This window comes from Castor canadensis, chromosome 2 (assembly GCF_047511655.1).
Source record: "Castor canadensis chromosome 2, mCasCan1.hap1v2, whole genome shotgun sequence".
Taxonomy (NCBI): Eukaryota; Metazoa; Chordata; class Mammalia; order Rodentia; family Castoridae; genus Castor; species Castor canadensis.
In genome coordinates this window covers 40144106-40164336 of record NC_133387.1, presented here as the reverse complement: position 1 = coordinate 40164336, position 20231 = coordinate 40144106, and the positions used below count along the sequence as shown (strand labels likewise).

Sequence of the window (20231 nt, the reverse complement as noted above, 5' to 3'; positions counted from 1 at the left end):
GGGGGATGGATAACTGGGTTTTAGAATAATATTTCCAGCCATCATATTATATACAGATTTAAACAGTACAATAGCTCAATTTTTGAGATACAATGACTTAAAACTGACTGTACAAGTAACAAAAACTGTGTTTTCAATTTGATCTTCATGAAATGGAAGTGAAAAAAAACACAGAAGTTATCTTTATTATATGAACCCTCACTATCTGAACCCAGAACTCAAAATGAATAGATACATTTCTATATGACTGGGAAAAAGATAACCCTTGTTATCACAATACACTGTACCATACTAGATAGCCACTAGAAGATCATGGCCATAATCCTTTTTATCTAAATACGTTAAAGTCAAAAATCAAATAGATTTGGATACTAAGATATCTATCTTCCTGTATGATAATATCTGTGACTAAATAAGGTATATGATGAGGAGATGATTTCTTTTCCTGAAAATTATTTTTTATTCATGATCACTTTATATTTAGACACATACGATGGTAGGTTTTTATGAAGACATACTATGCATAACAAGTATTTTATTAGCATGGGAAGAGTTCACAAAATTCCTATGTGACATGGTCTCTATTCTATAAAAAAAAAATGAAAAAAATGGAAAGAAATGTACCTAAATATAGCTAAGTTTGAGTGAACCTTTTCCTACATTGACAACTTTTCTTAAGCAAGTCTTCCCCATCTCCATTTCATTTGTAGTAAAAAAAAAAATATAATGGTGAATTCTAATATGACATAAGTATTACAATAAAGATAAAAGAATAGTTCAATGTTGGTAGGAGAGTATCAGTTCTTTGGGGAAGTTCAGGGAAAGTTCTGGAAGAGATGTTAAAATATAGTCTAATACAGCAATAGTTGATCATAAAGGGGACATATTGTACATTTGTAACTTCCACAAAGTGAAAGCAAGCATATACCACACTCTGAGAATATAAAATAGTTCCATATAACTAGAATACAAGACTCAAAACTGGTAGGAGAAACAAACATAAAAATGTTTGTGCCACATACTATACTAAGAGGTATAGAGTCATTAAAATGAGAACATCTAAACCAAGTTGTCTTAGGCAAAAGCTATTTTAACTTAAATTTGTAGTAAGTAAATTTTGATCTACAACAGTCACATTTGGATATTATCCTTTAAATACCTAAAGGCAAACTGAGCTTTCTCCTTTAAAACCACATCAAGAGAAAAGCAGTTGTGACTATGAGAAAGGCTAACAAATCTAGTCCTCAAGAAGTAACTATAAAACTGGACAAAATCATCAAAAACAACGAGTTTAGGGCTCAACCAAAGGCAAGTACATTGAAAAATGTTTTCTTTTTTGGGGGGGGCACGTCTTTCTATTTTTTAATTGTTTTTACATTTACTCACATGTGTATATATTGTTTGGGCCACCTCCCCTGCACCATCCTCCCAAAAAATATTTTTAAAATCAGCTGAATATAGGTCAAGAACAGTGGGAATCTGTGGTATCCTTGCCTGAAGCTGCTCTCATCAAGCTTATTCTCTGCTAGGGATACTGGCTGGAGCTGATGTTTCCAGGTCAGGATTGGCTGTGAAAAACAGCTGCTTAGTTGCTAGAGGGGCTAACTTAATTTGCAGCAAAGGGTAAAAGCCTGCAGAGCATTGTTAGTAAAAGTACCAAATTTGGTTGAAGTAAAAAGGGAAAGTTTAGGCCAGGGACCGGTGGTTCACGCCTTTAAAACTAGCTGCTCAGGAGACAAAGATCAGGAGGACTGCAGCTCAAAGCCAGCCTGGGCAAATAGTTCTTGAGACCCTATCTTGAAAAAACCCATCATAAAAAGGGCTGATGGAGTGGCTCAAGGTGTAGACCCTGAGTTCAAACATCAGTACCACAAAAAAAAAAAAAAAAAAAAAGAAAAAAAAAGGTGAGGGGAGTCTATGCTAGTATCATGCTGCTATGTTAGTCTTGGTTGGGATGAGTTGCAGATTGAAGGACAAGTAAGAAATTAAACAGAAAGATCCTGGAAATGAAATAGGCATACAGGGACAATATAGTCGTCCATATGACCATCGCTGATAAGGTTATGTAAACCTGCAAAGGGAGACCCAAGAGGGCCTGTGAGAAACCAAAAGGTGAGATGATTTGATAATTGCTTGAATTTTAAATACACTCTCCAATCAATAGACACATGCACAGGTAGAAGACGGAAGTCTTATTGGCTGAATGCTTTTGAGTACAACTTCTCACATATCATTGTTTGACCATTAAGCTATAGGTACAAACCCTAGGAAACAGGCCTAAAAAAATCAATTAAAAAGAAACCTGAACATAGACATCAATATATACAAAACATAAAGGAAACAGATTCTACAAATAAGTTCAGGCAAATTACTAAAAAAAAAAAAAAATAAATAAAACAGAAGTATACTCCCCCATTCTTGTTTTTGGGGAAAAATACAAAATGACAGTTTTTTACACTATATTATCAACAATGTAGTTTTTAACAAAAAATTATGCACAGAAAAGTATGGGCCATACTCAGGTCAAAAGAGCAAAAAATTTAAGTTTACTCCAAGTGAGCCTAAATGTAGAACTTAACAGACTAAAAACTTCAAGGCAATGACTATAAAAAAAATTCAGATGGGCATGGTAGTGCACATTTCTAAGCCCGGCTATTTGTGAGGCAAGAAAAGAGGATCTTTTGAGCCTGAACAACATAATGAGATCCCCACCTCAAAAAGGAAAATAAAGTTCAAAGAACTTTTTTAAAAAAACATATTTTAAAGAATAAAAGAAAGGCTGGGCAGGGTGGCACACACTTGTGATCCTAGCACTCAGGAGGCAGAGGTAGGAGGACTGAAGGTTCCAGGCCAGTCAGATTTTTGAGACTCTGTCTCAAAAAAAAAACGAAAATATGACAATGAATGCATAAACAAGAAAATCTTAATGATAAAATAGGCAAAAGAACCTTACAGAAATTCTAGAGCTCATGTTCTAGAATGCTCCATATTTATCTGTTTTTGAGAAAACTCTATCAACATTTTAAAAATATTTAAGACTTTCCATACATCTGAACTATAAGAGATATTGAAAGTTATTATAAGCTTTTGAGTGATCTCTGAATAAAGGTTAAGGGGCTTTATCCTTTCCTACTGAACTAATCAAAGATGTATTAGTTCATTTTTAAATGGAATTATTTATAACTAGATAATCGTTTCAACATTTTATAAAATCAAAAGGTAGTGCTATATTGATATCTACAGTTTTAGAACTGTTTAAGAATTTTAATTTTCTTTCATGGTTTTCAGTATCTATCAAGAATATTTCTAGAGGGGAGAGGCAATATGGCAGATTACTGACAGGCACCACTACCTCAATCCCCACAAATCTGAAAGTAAATGTCTGGTTTGTGACTGTAAGGATAGGTGGGCAAGTTAGTACACTAAAAAAGAGGGTGCCAGTATAAAGACAGACAGTAACTACAGTTGGCAACTTCTAACTAAACCTCTAAAAAGACCAAATCTGCTTTAGGCACATGGGTGCAAACATGGACTTGTTCCATCCTGCCACTCTGCCTGAGTTTTGTTGCTTTTTCTTTTTTTTTTCTTGTCCAAACCTGAATTGCTTCTCACTGCTAAGGACCACCCTGCATGCAAAATGACCACACAGATGGCAAAGAATCTTAGGCTAGGCATAGGACAGTAGCTGATCACCAACTTGTATCTCCTGTGACACCAGAGGAATCTGCAAACTAATCAGGTGAGCTAGTCACTTTCAGTTCTAAGAGCTAGAGGGCTACCTACTGCACAGACCAGTTAGGCAAGTGGGAGTGAATTAAACAGACCCTCAAGAAATCCTGTGGCTCAGGAGACTGGCTCTGACCCTTTGGAAAACCTTGGGATACGTGGACTGATTGAAGGCTCCCAGCCCAGCCCAGCAGGGGCAGGCTGAAGCCACTCAGCCCAGTTTCTCTACAAAAGAAGGGGTGAGAAGCCAACAGATTACCACAGACCATGTCAGCTCTGGGGAGCTAATCCATCAGATACCCAAGAAGTATGATGGCTAAGCAGGATGAATCTGATACTACCCCCTGACCTCCCCCAAAAACTTTTGGCCCAGCAAGGGACGGGTGAAGTCACTTAACCCAGTGTCTCTATTCAAAGGAAGGGGGAGGGCAAAAGGCTAGGTAGAACACAGCATCTGGGTCTTAATCACAGAACAAGAAGAGCTTCAAGTTGAGCTGGCCAGTTAGAGCCCTTAACCCACTTCCCAACCCAGAAGCCTATGCATATACACAAGTAAAAGAAACTATGCCACACACAATCCAAACAAAGCATTAAACTGGAAGGCTATGAGGAAAGGGAGGGGAGGAGAGAAAAACTTCCTCAAGGACAAGCCAGAGCAGCCATTGAATTCTCTGAACAGGGTAAAATGCAGGCTCTGAAAGTGGCAGAGTACATTATAATACACTAGCTGTGCTTGGAGAACCCATACCCAACCACAACAGCTACCTTACACACCTGGAACTGCCCCACCTCACTCCAGCAGCTGTCCTAACCCAGGATCTCCCCTCCTCCAGGTTATACCTAGGCAATCCAGAGCCCTGAGGGAACACATGATTAAATACAATAGCAGAACTGCAGGACAGAACCCTCCTATCCTTCTGCAATCTTAACAATAGCACACTTCTCCACAGTAATTGAACTAAACCTCTGCACACTAGGGTCTTGTTTACTTACAGCTCTCACATATCACACCCCCTTCTTTCCATCTTCCTTGTTCCTTACCATAAAAGAACATTAGTTCCCTTCAACTCTTACTGATCCTGTCAAAGGCAATCTACTTCATTTAAATATTTGGTTTGGTATTCAATTGGTGAATTTGTTGTTGCTAAGGTGTACCCCCCAGGTCAGTGGTCAAAATGGCATAACAACCTAGTCAATAAGCAATTCTACCAGAAAAATCCAAGGGAAAGACTTAAGGTGACTAAAACCCCCAACCAATTAATTGACAACAGATGAGCAAACCTCAAAATACAGGCATGAAGAGTATGAAAAGGCAGAGTAATATACCTTCTCCAAAGGTCAACAATCACACAACAAAGAATCTGATGGATATTAAGGTAATGAAATCTCAATTTCTGAGCTCAAAAGAATGATAAAACAAGATGAAAGACATGAAAAAACAAGTCAATGAAATTAAAGAGAAAAACCAATAAACAGCAAAATGAATTCAATGAGAATGCAAAGAAACAACTAAATGAACTTAAAGAGGATACAAAGAGCTGAATAAATTCAAGGAAGATACAAATAAACAGCAAAATGAAATAAGGAAGACAATGCAAGACATGAAAGGGGAATTTGATAAAGATATAGAAAACCTCAAAAAACACCCAAATTGAAGCTGTGGAAATAAAAAGCTCCTAAAGTCAAATTAAAAATTCAGTGAAAGTCTGTCTAGCAGACTGGAGCAAGTGGAACTCTAAATTTCAGGGCTTGAAGACAAAGTAGATGGAACAGAAAAATAAATGAATACATTAAAAACTAAAGTTGAAGACACATGAATGTAATATGCAGGAACTCTGTGACTCCAGTAAAAGACGAAACCTATTATGGCTATTGAAGATGTGCAGGTTAAAAGCATAGGAAATATATTCAACAAAATAATAGCAGAACACTTCCCAAAGCTTAAGAGATGCCCATCCAAGAACAGGAGGCATCTAGGATTCCAAACAGACACAACTAAAATAGAACCTCTCCATAGCTTAAGCACAGAGAACAAGGAAAGAATATTGAAAAGCACCTATAACAGCAAACCCATCAGAATAATAATTTCTCAATGGAAAACTTAAAAGCAAAGAGGTATTTCAAGTGCCAAAAGAAAATAATTTCAAACCTATATTACTCTACCCAGTAACTCTTTCATAACTGACAAACAAATAAAAACCTGTGATAAACAGAAACTAAAGCAATTTAGGGCCACTAAACCAGCACTCTGGAAAATACTTGAAGAAATCCTACACAGAAAATAAATGTTGGCAAGGATGTAGGAAAAAGGAACCCTTATACACTCTTGGTGGAATGCAAATTAGAACAACCACTATGGAAAAGGACAATGGAGATTCCTCAAAAACTGAAAACAGAACTACCACACTATTCAGTGATACCACTACTGGGCTATCCAAATGGATACTTGCACATCCATGTATATTGCAGCACTATTCACAGGAGCCAAGATATGGAAATAGCCCAGATGCCCTACAAAAGAATGGATTAAGAAAATGTGATATATATATCATGTGTATATATATATATTCACATGATATATATGTATCTCACAAACGCACACATTATATATACACACACATGTATATATATAATGGGGTATCATTCACACATAAAGAAGAATGAAATTAATCATATGTAAGAAAATGGATGGAACTGGAGATCATCATGTTAAACGAAGTAATAAGCCAGGTTCACAAAGATAAGGGTCACATTTTTTCTCCCATAAGTGGAAGACAGACCCAGAAGATAAATGTATACACAAACATCACTGTATATACCCATATATACAACATGTTTGTAATAGTGGGACTGTTTGAGAGGACTAGGGGTAGAAGGGAGAGGGAAAAAGAATGATAGAGAGTGAGTATTATTGAAATACACTGTATCTATAAAGGAAAAAGGCATAACAAAACGCACTGAAAGAAGTTGAATAATAAGAGGTAAGGGGAGAAAGGATATGGAAGAGTAATAGAAGAAGGTTAGACTGATTAAAGTATAATATATTCACAGTTGAAATACCATGGTGTACCCCCTTTTAACAATGAATATACATTAAAACAAAAAATGAAGGAGAAGAATGTAAAGCAGGTCCTGTTGGGGTATAAGTATTAGTGGGAGAGGGAAAGTGAATGGAGAAGTTTAAGAAAGGTGAGTATGGTCGATGTACTTTATATACTTGTATGAAAATGAAACCTACTGAAATATTTTAAGTAGAGAGGAGGAGGATTAGGTAAAATGATGGTGGGATGAAACTAAGGTACATTGTAAGCACATATGGAAATGCCACAACTAATATATATGCTATTAAAAATGTTTTTAAAAAGAGTATTTTTTGAATTATTTGAGTTTAGCATTTCATGTGATTAATGAAATTTTGCTTGACAAAAAATTCATTCTGGTACTATGATGTATAAGTAATTTTAATACTACTAAGAATTAACTGAATTATAATACCCATGGACTTATAAAATGACAGGCAATTACTATTAATTTTTCACTTTTTCCTTATTTCTGATTTCTTAATGGCTAGCTACTTTAAGCAGTTTAAATGGATTTTGCTATTTTGATTCCTTGTATTATCATAAGAACTAATAAAGTATTCTTTCTCATTTGTAGTAAGGACAACACATACTATGGAATCACTGACTTTGGGATGGAAGTATGGTTCAAATGGTAGAGTGCCTGCCTAGTAAGCACAAGGCCTTAAGTAGTTCAATCCTCAGTATTGCCAAACAAACAAATACCTATAGTTTTCCAGACAGTTTTTTTAAGTACATGCTAGTTTTATACCTAATGGTATTATAAATCTATATTTCTCAGTCTTACACATTACCAGAGGGAGCAAGTAAACTGCCCACTACCTGGTATAAGCCATTGTACTATTTTACATTTACACAACTACTTAGGGTAATATTAATTGAAATAGAAAAAAGTATACTTACTCAGTTATAAATTCAGGGTTTGTAAAGCTGAGGTTCGTTAAATGACCTTCAAGTTTAGAAGACTCATGCATGTTTAAGGCCGGAGTGGTGAGTACAGCTCTTTTTTCATCTTTCTCAAGTGCTTTTCTCTTCCCACCATTTTGGAAATATTCTCTGCATACACTACAAGTCAAAATAAAGCTTTATTTTAAAATACTGGATATGATGATAAAAAAATGGAAAAACATTTGCTTTTATTAAGCAAAATGGGAAACTTTCAAATTAGAGTCCTGTTTTTAAAACGTCAGAGGCAAGTTTGAGCACCTTTATAGCACATATAAATCATTAAAATTACTACACTACAGAGAATGAATCTATATTATGTTTAATGAAATATATACATTTTATTGAATATATATTGTTTAATAAAATGTATGCATTTTATTGAATTTTAACTACAATATAAGTTCATCTAGCAAAGCTTAGGTAACCACTATTCAGTGACAGCATCTAGATATAACAGTAATCAAAGTTAATCTTGAGCCAGTTTTGCTAGTAGTATGCAGATAAACCAACACTTTTTTCTAAGGTCTTTAAGTTTATGATGACAAAGTTAGGATATAAACACATTAAGAAATCATTTCTCTTGCTAAGTGCAGTGGCTCACACCTATGCCACTTGCAAGGAAGAGAATGGGAAGAACTTGGTTCAAGGCCAGCACAAGCAAATGGTTGGAGAAACTATCTCAACCAATAAGCCATGCAGAGTGGTACATGCCTGCCATTCCAGCTAAACAGGAAGTATAATAGGAAGATTATGATCTAGGCAGGCCCATGCAAGAAGGTGAGACCTTATAGAAAAAAATAAATAAAGTGGGAAGATGCAAAATGGCAGACAGGATAGGATAGGGAATCAGAATCCTTGAGCTCCATATCATCAGAAACCACTTCAAGATGTGGGAGCTACATTTGGGTAGTTCTAATTCTTTCAAGCAAACTTAATAACTGCCAATACATAGGGTGCACATAAAATCCAAGGACTGACCATTAAAACAGCTTTTAAATGTATCTAACAGCTGGGGAAATCCCAATGTGGCACAGCCACTAGGGCACATCTACACTGGGAAAAGCCCTCCTGGCCGTTTCTTCCTTGTTTCTTTTTTTTTTTCTTTTTAAAATTTTTCAAAAAGCAGAAGGTAGAGCATCAAACAGAACCAAACCCTGTGACACAGTGGACCCCAAGCTCATGGAAAGCCCCACTGGGTTGAACACCGTCCAAGTAAGCATTTGCCTTCAGAAAAGCCACTTTCCGTTTCTCCCCGCAGACCAATTTCAAAGCTGCCTGCATACATCTGCAGACCCAAAAGGTGAGCAACACACACCACACACAACTCCCTCAACTCCCCCCACACTTCCCGGGAACATAATCCAGTGCAGTTCCTGGGCAGACTGAACCCTTCCCTCCCCCTCACCCTGCTTCCCGCCTCCAAACAAAACTGAAAAACAGACAGTGAATTGTTATCAACCACTGACAGTGGGGGGTGGGGTGGAACACTGAACCAACCTCAGAGACTGGGGGTGGAGCAAGGAGTTGAACTCTCAGCTAGCAGAAAAGAGGCAGGGCAGGGCAAGGAATAAAAAGGCTGAGAGCCAGGCTGGGGAGATAAGACAACCTCCTAGAGGAGTCATAGCAGATTGCTGAGCAAGTCTCCTGGGACTGAGGGCGATGCACAAAACTGAATCGCCCCATCTTACTGGGGGAGGAGCTGACCAGCCAGAGTTGCAGATGTAGGGCAATGCAGCTGCCACCTGGCGAAAACAACAGATCGGACCACCTTGCACAAACCGGTAGTGAGCTATCACAGGTCCCAATTGCAAGCTGCCCTGTGGACGAAGGAATCAAATACTGCTCTCAAGCCAGCCAGGTTGTAACAGATGGCCCATAAGACCAAGGAAAGCAGGAAAAAAACCCTCTAGCCAACTCCTACCCAAGGTGTCCAACAAGAGGGGCAGCACCGTCCCCCACGTAACCCAGAATATCAACCTTGAGAAGAGACAGGAGCATGGAATAACTCCCAGTTGTAAGTGCCAATACCAGGATTGGCTGCCAAAGGAAGCCAATCAGTTCGCTGAACTGATCATATTTTGTGCTGTTGTTGGTTGTTTTTTTCTTTTTTCTTTCTTCTTAGTTTTCCCCTCCTTTTTAAAATTTAGGATTTTTAATCATACTATTACAATTGTCTTACCTGTATCCTTACCCACACTTCACTTTCTCTCCTTTTCTTCTGCTACAATCCATTGTTCTACCCCCAACTATTCATTCTTCCCCTTTTCATACATTCTCCCCAACTTCACCACCCTCTCCCCTACCTCTCACACTGCCACTCCCTCCTCCACATTTACCACCCACTGATTAGCCTACTGTACTAACCGTACACAAGCCCAGCTCTCTGCAATCCCTGACACAAGCACCCTCTACCACAACAGCTCAAATACACCCTAACACACACAAAGGCCCCAAAACCCTGTAGCCCCCACACCTCTTCCCCCAGTCACATCCCCCTTTCCAACCCGCTTTTTATCACCACCTTTTCAAATTACCCACATTTCTATCTCTATCCAAACAACCATTACCCTCTCCCCTAACTGCCACTGTTTACAGATATTATCACCAAGAAGTTCTCTATGTAATATGTAAACAAATGGTCTGGCATTGAATCTGTGAATTTGTTATTGCTAATTTGTACTTCCAGGACAGGGACAGAAGTAACACATCAACTTAGCTAACAACTAAGACAATCACAATACAATAATTAAATCAAGGGAAAGAAAACAGGCAATTGACTGGCCAACTAGCCAGTCAAGATCATAGGAGCACAGCACCAATAGGGAGAAGAAGGAGGCAAGGAAACTCTACTCCTTAATAGAACAACAAATCAATAGAGGATTTAGGGACAAATGAAGAAAATGAATATCCAGTTCCTGACCCCAACAGAACAATGATAAATATCACCAATGAGCTCAGCAAAGGGAGCTCAGCAAAGTCCATAAAAAAATCTCTCAAAGAGGAAATCAAGGACAAAAATCATTGAAAAACTCATGGAGAAGCTATAAGACACAGTTAAACAAAATATACAAGATGAACTCAAGAAATAACAAGACACCACAAATAAAAAACTTGAGAAAACAACTAAATGAACTCAGAGAGGACTTCAACAAACATCAAAGTGAAACAAAGGAGGCTATAAAAAGATATATGAAATAAAGAAGACAACACAAGATATGAAAGAAGAGTTGAACAAAGACATGGAAAACCTCAGAAAAAAGAATCCTCAGAAAAAAGTCCAGGACCTGATGGATCCTCTACAGTATTCTACCAGACCTTTAAAGAAAAACTAATACCAACACTCCTGAAACTTTTCCATGAAACAGAAGAAGAAGGAACACTGCCTAATTTATTTTATGAAGCCAGTATTACACTCATCCCAAAACCAGACAGGGACACATCCAAAAAGGAGAACTACAGGCAATCTTCTTAATGAACACTGATGCAAAGATCCTCAATAAAATAATGGCAATCTGAATCCAACAACAAAGAGGAAACATCATACATCATGACCAAATTGGCTTCATCCCATGGATGCAAAGATGGTCCAACATACGCAAATCATTAAATGTAATTATTTAATTACATTTACTGCACATTAGCAGAAGCAAGACAAAACTCTTTGATGAGCTACTGATTATCTCAATAGACACAGAAAAAGCCTTTGATAAGATTCAACACCATTTCATGATAAAAGCTCAGATGAAACTAGGAATAGAAGAAATGTACCTCAACTTTGTAAAAGCTATATATGACAAACATACAGCCAACATTATACTTAATGAGGAAAAACTGAAACCATATTCCCTAAAGTCAGGAACGAGACAAGAGTGCCCACTCTCCCCACTGCTATTCAACATAGTCCTGGAATATGTACCCAGAGCAATAAGGCAATAAGAAGAAATAAAAGGAATACAAATAGGTAAAGAAGTAGTCAAACTATCCCTAATCACAGATAACAGGATCTTAAACACTCGAAAACTCCACCCAAATCCTCCTAGATAAACGGCTTCAGCAATGTAGCAGGATACAAAATCAACTTACAAAAATCAGTAGCCTTCTGTTACTCCAGAGGCACCTGCACATCCATGTTTATTGCGGCACTATTCACAATAGCCAAGTTATGGAAACAGCCAAGGTGCCCCAGCACTGACGAATGGATTAAGAAAATGTGGTATCTATACACAATGGAATTTTATGCAGCCATGAAGAAGAACGAAATGTTATCATTCGCTGGTAAATGGATGGAATTGGAGAACATCATTCTGAGTGAGGTTAGCCTGGCCCAAAACCAAAAATCGTATGTTCTCCCTCATATGTGGACATTAGATCAAGGGCAAACACAACAAGGGGATTGGACTATGAGCACATGATAAAAGCGAGAGCACACAAGGGAGGGGTGAGGATAGGTAAGACACCTAAAAAACTAGCTAGCATTTGTTGCCCTTAATGCAGAGAAACTAAAGCAGATACCTTAAAGCAACTGAGGCCAATAGGAAAAGGGGACCAGGAACTAGAGAAAAGGTTAGATCAAAAAGAATTAACCTAGAAGGTAACACCCACGCACAGGAAATCAATGTGAGTCAATGCCCTGTATAGCTATCCTTATCTCAACCAGCAAAACCCCTTGTTCCTTCCTATTATTGCTTATACTCTCTCTACAACAAAATTAGAGATAAGGGCAAAATAGTTTCTGCTGGGTATTGAGGGGGGGGAGCGGGAGGGGGTGGAGTGGGTGGTAAGGGAGGGGGTGGGGGCAGGGGGGAGAAATGAACCAAGCCTTGTATGCACATATGAATAATAAAAGAAAAATGAAAAAAAAAAAAACCACAAAACAAAAAAACAATAAACAAACCAGACCAAAAAAAAAAAAAAATCAGTAGCCTTCCTATACCAACAATGAGCAGATTGAGAAAGAATATAGGAAAACAATTCCATTTAAAATAGCCTCAAAAAAAAATCAAATACCTAGGAATAAACTTAACAGGATGTGAATAACCTCTACAAGGAGAACTGCAAACCACTGAAGAAATGAATTGAAGAAAACTATAGAAAGTAGAAAGATTTCCCATGCTCATGGATTGGCAGAGTCAACAAAGTATGAATGGCTACAATACCAAAAGCAATCTACAGGTCCAACACAATTCCCATCAAAATCCCAAAAGACCTCAAATAGCCAAGGCAATCCTGAGCAAAAACAGCAATACTGGAGGTATCACAATACCTGAATTCAAACTAAAAGGTATCACAATACCTGAATTCAAACTAAAAGCCACAGCAATAAAAATAGTGTGGTACTGGCAAAAAAAACCCCAAAAAACAAAAAAAACAAAAAACCAAACAGTTATGAAGACCAGTGTAACAGAATAGAGGACCCAGATCTGAACCTACACAGCTATACCCACCTAATTTTTGACACAGGTCCCAAAAACACATAATAGAGAAAAGATAGCCTCTTCAACAAATGTTGCTGGGAAAACTGGGTACCTGCCTGCAGAAAACTGAAACTAGATCCATGTCTGTCACCTTGTATTAGTAGCAATTCAAAGTAGATTAAAGACCTTAAAATCAGACCTGAAACCTTGAAGCTAGTACAGGAAAGAGCAGGGAATATTCTGGAAGCAATAGCCATAGGCAAGGACTTCCTCAGCATCTCAGCAACTAAGAGAAAGGATGGACAAATGGGACTAAATGTAATCAAAAAGCTTCTGCACAACAAAAGAGATGTTCTCTAAATTGAAGAGGACACCACAGAGTGGGAGAAAATATTTGCTAGCTCTATATCATACAAAGGACTGATAAACAGAATATATAAGGAGCTCAAAAAACCAAACTCCCAAAGTATCAATGAACCAATAAAGAAATGGGCAACTGAACTAAACAGAACTTTTTCAAAGGAAGAAGTTCAAATGGCTAAAAAACATATGAAAAAATGCACACCGTCCCCGGCCATAAAGGAAATGCAAATCAAAACTACACTAAGATTCCACTTTACTCCTGGTTAGAATAGCTATCATCAAAAAACACCACCCACAACAAATGTTGGTGAGGATGCAGGGAAAAAGGAACCCCCACCCACTGATGGTGGGAATGTAAACTAGTACAACCACTTGGGATATAGAGGCTTCTTAAAAAACTAAACATAGACCTGTCATATGATCCAGCATACCACTCCTAGGGATATACCCAAAGGAATGTGACTCAGGTTATTACAAAGGCACCTGAACACCCATGTTTGTTGCAGCACTATTCATAGTAGCCAAGCTATGGAAATAGCCAAGATGCCCCACTACTGACAAACGGATTAAGAAAATGTGGTATTTATACACAATGGAATTTTACTCAGCCACACAGCCAGAATGAAATTTTGACATTCGCAGGTAAATGGATAGAACTGGAGAACATTATCTTAAGTGAAGTAAGTCAGGCTCAAAAGGCCAAAATTTGCATGTTTTGTCTCAAATGTGGCTTACAGACCTAAAATAAGTGCAGCAATATTATTGGAGATAGGTCACACTAAAGGGAAACTGCGCACAGGAGAGGTAGAACAAGGGAAAGAAACCAAAACTTGATATGGTTCATGTGCTCACTGTAATCTTAAACTGGTTAAGGCATGGGAAGTGGACTAGGGAGTAGTCAGAGGACTGGTAGAGATCAGCCAGTTTGGGTTATAATACATATATGCATGGAAACAACACAAAGAATCCTTCTGCATAGCTATCTTTTTCTTAAACTACCAAAATTGCCCTGTTGCTTCTATATCTTTTGTATTTTTTCATTCTACAAAATCAGAGAACAGGAGGGTGGAACAGGTTCTACCAAGAGGTGGTGGGGAGGAGGATGGTACCAGGGGCAGAGGGACAGTGGTGGGGAAAAGGATAGGAGGATGAATATGGTGCAAATAATGTATACACATGTAAGTAAATGCAAAAATGATACCTGTTGGAACTGTTCCAGGAACTGGGGCAGGGGGCATGAAAAAGAGTAGTGGAGGAATGAATTCAAGAATGATATATTTCATACATTGTAAGAACCTTTGTAAATACTCCAATGTACCCCCACCTAGCACAACAATAATTAAAAAAAAAAAACCTAAAGCTAAAAGGTAGAGAAGTTGGCTCAAGCTGTAGAACACTTGCCTAACAAGAGCAACACTGAGTTCAAACCCTAGCCCTACATCTTCCTCTAATAAAATCATTTTTCTTTTTATTTGCTTTAAGACAGGGCATAAAAATCTAATTTACATAAAACTGGTATCATACTGTGTTAGAAAAGCCAAACTGCTTTGTCTTTTCCTTCATACCACAACAATTAACAGAGAAGATTTTTGTAGCTTCAAAAGCTCTAGGGATTTCTTCCCACAAGTGAGCAAGCAACTAATTCTGCAGTGGACAGCAGCTGGGTGTCCACTAATACAATTTAATTCTCACAATATTTAATTTAGGGACTGTCAGATTCCACAGGTTGAAGGCTCAGGCCCAGGACTGAAGATCCTACAGGATGAAGGCTCAGACACTCCACCCACTTTAGATGCCAATCATTAGCAAAGGTTGTTTTACCTATGCTTCTGAATAATGAGGTATGAATTGGGGTTTATACATCCCCTTCTTCTTAATTTGCTTGAGTGGCTCACAAAACTCAGGGAGACACTTAAGTTTACTGATTTATTATAACAGACATTACAAAGGACACAGACGAGGAGATACATAGTTTTGAGATATATGGCAAATGTTAAGCAGCTTCCATGCCCTGTCCAGGCATGCCATACTCCAAAAACCTCTGTGTTCAGCTCTCTGGAAGTTCTCTGAACCCTGTCCTTTAGGGTTTAATGACTGAAGCATGGCCAACCCTGTCAAAATGTGAATGGACAAAAAGGATATGATCTAATGCTAACAATCTGAGCATGGAAACCCAGCAAGGCCTCCAATCTTCTTGGTCTCATTATGAAACATTCTTGTCTTCAGGGCATGAGGTGGGACCCTTTTGAATGAGGAGGGTCATATGATCTACTATCAGACAAGGATGAAACAGAAGATTTCCTTATGGCCAACTCTAAGACAAAAAGACAAGGAAAGATTAAAGTTTCTATGAACTGTCTTGGAGAAGAGAATGTCTAGTTTCTGTGGCTTGCTTTGGGGAGAGAGTTATGAGCCAGTAATGCTAGATGAAAACACACTCAGACACACACACACACACACACACACACACACACAATATTGCATATACTATAAAGGCATAAGTTTAAAGAGTACAGAAGTTTGAGAATAGTTTTTAAATATACTGTTTTGAACTATTATGTTGTGATTCAAACAGCTCATAATACTGCCCATTTCTATTTGTCTTAATTTTTTCACAAGTAAAATGCAGGTTTTTTAAGATGTATCGTTCATATAGTTAAGTCCATATCAAGTTGCTATCCTGAATCAGAATTGATGACTAGCACAGACTCATGCAAAACTTTCTTAGTAATTATGACATACCTAATAATTATAGGGTCAATAAAGTAGGATACTAAACCTGTGAATGGAATGGGACAACAAAAATACCACAGAATCAACTCAAATGTTAGCTAGTAAAGCTAAGAAACTTAAAGGAAAAGAATGACTTGTGAGATCTAGGTCTGGTTTTTGTGCATTCAATTTGACAAGAGATATACTCTTGAAAAAAATTAACTGATTTACTTATCAAAGCTACTTAAAGTGAATGAGCAAATTTTCTTTCCTTTTAAATTCCTAAACTGATTATTATATATAGTACATACTTTAAAACAAAACAAAACCATTTTTCTCCTCAGACTGCTTTGGTGAAGTTCTAAAACATATGGCAAGAAAAGAAAGAATTAAAGAAAAAAATTATTTAAACTGATGCTAAGGTGTGAAGAACAATCTTCGTTTTCCTCACACATTAGCTCAACTTCAGTTTTTCTTAGTTCCTATTATGTAAGGTTTCTTTAACTTATCCTATGTAGATTTAATTTCAATTAGAATTATATACAGGAGTGCTAGATTTCTAGTCCTGAGGATAAAAACAGACAATCTCAGTTTCAATCTTTCCAACACACCCTCCCCCAAAGAACAGATCATTAAAGGGAATAAATAAAAAGCACATATAGCTCACATCCATGGCATAAGTAGGAAACAAAGAGAGTAACACTTCATTTTACATACAATGGAGAAAATAAAAATCTAAGGCCCACTAAATAGGCTTTGGAATCAACCCAAAGTAGAATCAGATGAGGACTATGTAAAAGAGAGAAAATATGATGGAGATGGTAAAATTAGCTAATACCAACTAAGGTTCACCACACCAAGAGTATATCCAACTCTGTGTGATGAAATTCTAAGCAAAGATTTGGAACCTATTCAGGGCATTTGCCACCAGAATTTCAAAAGAAAGGATTGGAAACTATTTAAGAAAGACTACTGGGAAAGGTGAGAATTTATGAAAAAAACAGTGCTTAGTGGGGACAGAAGGAACACCTTGAAAAAGGGACATATGGAAGGATGGTGATAAATAGCAAGAATTAAACAACTAAACATAAGAATCCTGAGGAGTGTGTGTGTGTGTAAAATAAGACCAAAAGAAGACAGTTTTTATTAAATGAATTTATATTTGTAGCGATTAAATAGGGCTTTGAACAATTAAAACACAAAGCAAGCCATCCAAACTCATACCTATATACCTACAGAAATTCCAAAACAAACAATACAATAATGTACCTAAAAGAAAATAATCCCAGAAAACAGAGATTTTTCACTGAATGAAAATTCTCAAAATCACACACATACAGAGTTATAGATTAGGAGAAGACTAGAACATAATACATCAACCAACATTAGTTACACATTATTAAGTATGTAATTGCAGTTATAAAGAACATCCCAGTTTGAAACTGGAGCACTTGGGACAAAGAAGAGCTAAATAAATGAACTCAATATTGCTAAATTTCAATATTCAATATTGCTAAATTTTCAATATTGCTAAATTTCTTTTCAAACTGGTCTACAGATTCAATAGAATCCCAATCAAAATTCCAGCAATTTATTTTTGTGGATATTGACAAATTGATTTGATGATTTATATGAGGTATTAATCAGGGTTTTTCAGAGAAACAGAACCACATAGAAGATATTCTTATTCTCATTGTGTCTTTCTCCCTCCCTCCCTCCCTTCATACACATAACTCTCACAAAAGAAGACATATATCATATATGATATCTATGTATGTAGCTATCTAGAGAGACAGAAATTCAGGTATAGATAGATATAGACATCTAAACAGATATTATTATAAGGAATTGGCTTATGCAATTATGGAGTTTCAGCTGTTTCATGATATGTTGTCTGTAAGGTAGGGAATCAGGAAAGCTGGCAGTACAGTTCCAGCCCAAGCCCGAAGGCCTAAGAACCAGAAGTACTATAGTGCAAGTTCAAGTCTGAAGGCAAAGACAGAGAAGAGATGAAGAGGGAAAACAGGGGTTGAGGAAAAAAATTTTCCCTTTCTCTACTTCTGTGCTTTATACAGGCTATCAAAGGACTGAATGCTTCTCTTACAATGGGAAGGATAATCTCTTTAGGGAAGTTACCAACTCAAATGTTCATCTTATCTAGAAACATTCTCATAGACACACCCTACTTTCTGCTCAAATTTATTTTGAACCCACTGCTATAAAAAATAAAGTCTATTTAAAAGAGAAAAAAAAGGCCAGGCATGGTGGCACAAACCTATAATCCAAGTACCCAGGAGGCCGAGGCAGGAGGATTGCCAATTAAGAGGCCAGCCTGGACTACACAGTGAGATTACTTACTTACTGTCTCAAACAGTAAGTAATTAAATAAATAGAGAAAAAGAGAGATAGTGAGAGAGAACAAAAAATTTCCTTGAGATACAAATCATGTATCTCCTGATATACTACACTGAGAAGGACATATTAGCTATATAATATCTTTGCTAATAATATGCTTAACTTGAATCTAATCACAAAGAAACAATGGTGTAATGCCAAACTGAGAGACAGTCTTTAAAATGCTGAGTTTGAAAATTTGCCATGTCATAAAAATAAACAAAAAAGAAAGAAAAGACAAAAGAAAAAGGTGGAGACTATTTCTAGAGTAAAAGGGACCACCCAGGAATGGTAGCCCAAACCTAGAGTCTGTATACTCAAGAGGTGGAGGCAAGAGGACATCAATTTCAAGGCCAACCTTAGGCTACATAGTCACATATTTTCTCAAAACAACAACAAAAAAGACCAATGAGGTTTAACAACAAGTACAAAGAGTTATGAATTATCCTGAAGGGATCCTGGATGGAAAGCAAAATCCAGCCATAAAGTGTATCACATGAAAATTGGAGAAATTTGATTATGGATTATATATTAGTTAATAGCCTCAAATTGATGTTAAATATCTTAATTGAACTGTTGTATCATGCCTCTAGAGAATGTTCTTAGGTGATACACGAGATATTCTGAACTACAAGTCTTATTGACATCCGACTCTCAAATGGTCCAGAAGAGAGAAAAGGAAATGATACCAAATAATACCCTAGAGTAACACTGTTTTCAGAAGCTGAATGAAACAAAGTGTGAGTAGAGAATTTTATATGAAGCCAATCTTTGTATCTTGTAACAGAACTAGTTTTTGATATACAAAGAGTCAGCATCATACTTATAAGCTGTTTATAAATAATCTACTGAAAGATAAACTTCATCTATGAGATGACTGAAAAAGATAGATGAAGACACTGGTAGTGAGGGCTGGAGGTGTGGCTCAATTTGTAGAGCATGAGTAGTGAATAAAAAGCATTAAGTGGATAAAAAGGATAATATGCTAAAGATCACAATCTCATTAAAAATGTTACAAATATTGTTTTGTTATTTATCATAGCAGTAATTTACACAAAGTAAAAATTCCCTATAATACATGGAGAAAGACACAGTAACAGTAGGGAATTTATCATGCCACTCACTCAAAGGAATGAAAAATAAGTTAGGTTACAGAAGTTCTGCAGAACACAGTAAGGCTTACTTTATTACTAAAAGATGAACTTTACAATAAAGAATGCAGCTTATTTTCAAGTACTCATGGAATATTCCTCAAAATTATCATATACATGTATTAAGTTATCAAGAAAATTATGGTAAGATTCTTAAAAGAATACAGACAACCTTGCAGATCAGACTTCAAAACTGTGTGAGTCAATACTTTGTAATAAATCACATATATATATATATATATATGCACAAACATATAAACATACATATACACACCCTATTGCTTCTGTTCCTCTGCAAACACCTAATACACTACCAAATAATGATCTCCATGATATACTATTTGGCAAAAAAGAAAGGCAGAGACCACCTCTAAAGATAAGAAAAGGTGGCTATATGTGTGTGTACATTTGAATTTGCTTATTTTTGCAAAAAGAAATACTGG

The 20231-nt window shown here is 36.9% G+C and overlaps 1 protein-coding gene across 1 annotated transcript in view; it reads right to left on the bottom strand.

Moving 5' to 3' along the window:
- Positions 1-20231, bottom strand: part of Samtor (S-adenosylmethionine sensor upstream of mTORC1) — a 73352-nt gene that overhangs the window by 28444 nt on the left and 24677 nt on the right. Inside the window, exon 3 of the mRNA XM_074064639.1 lies at positions 7710-7871. Within this exon, the coding sequence (XP_073920740.1) occupies positions 7710-7871 (162 nt within the window). The remainder of the gene's footprint in view (positions 1-7709; positions 7872-20231) is intronic.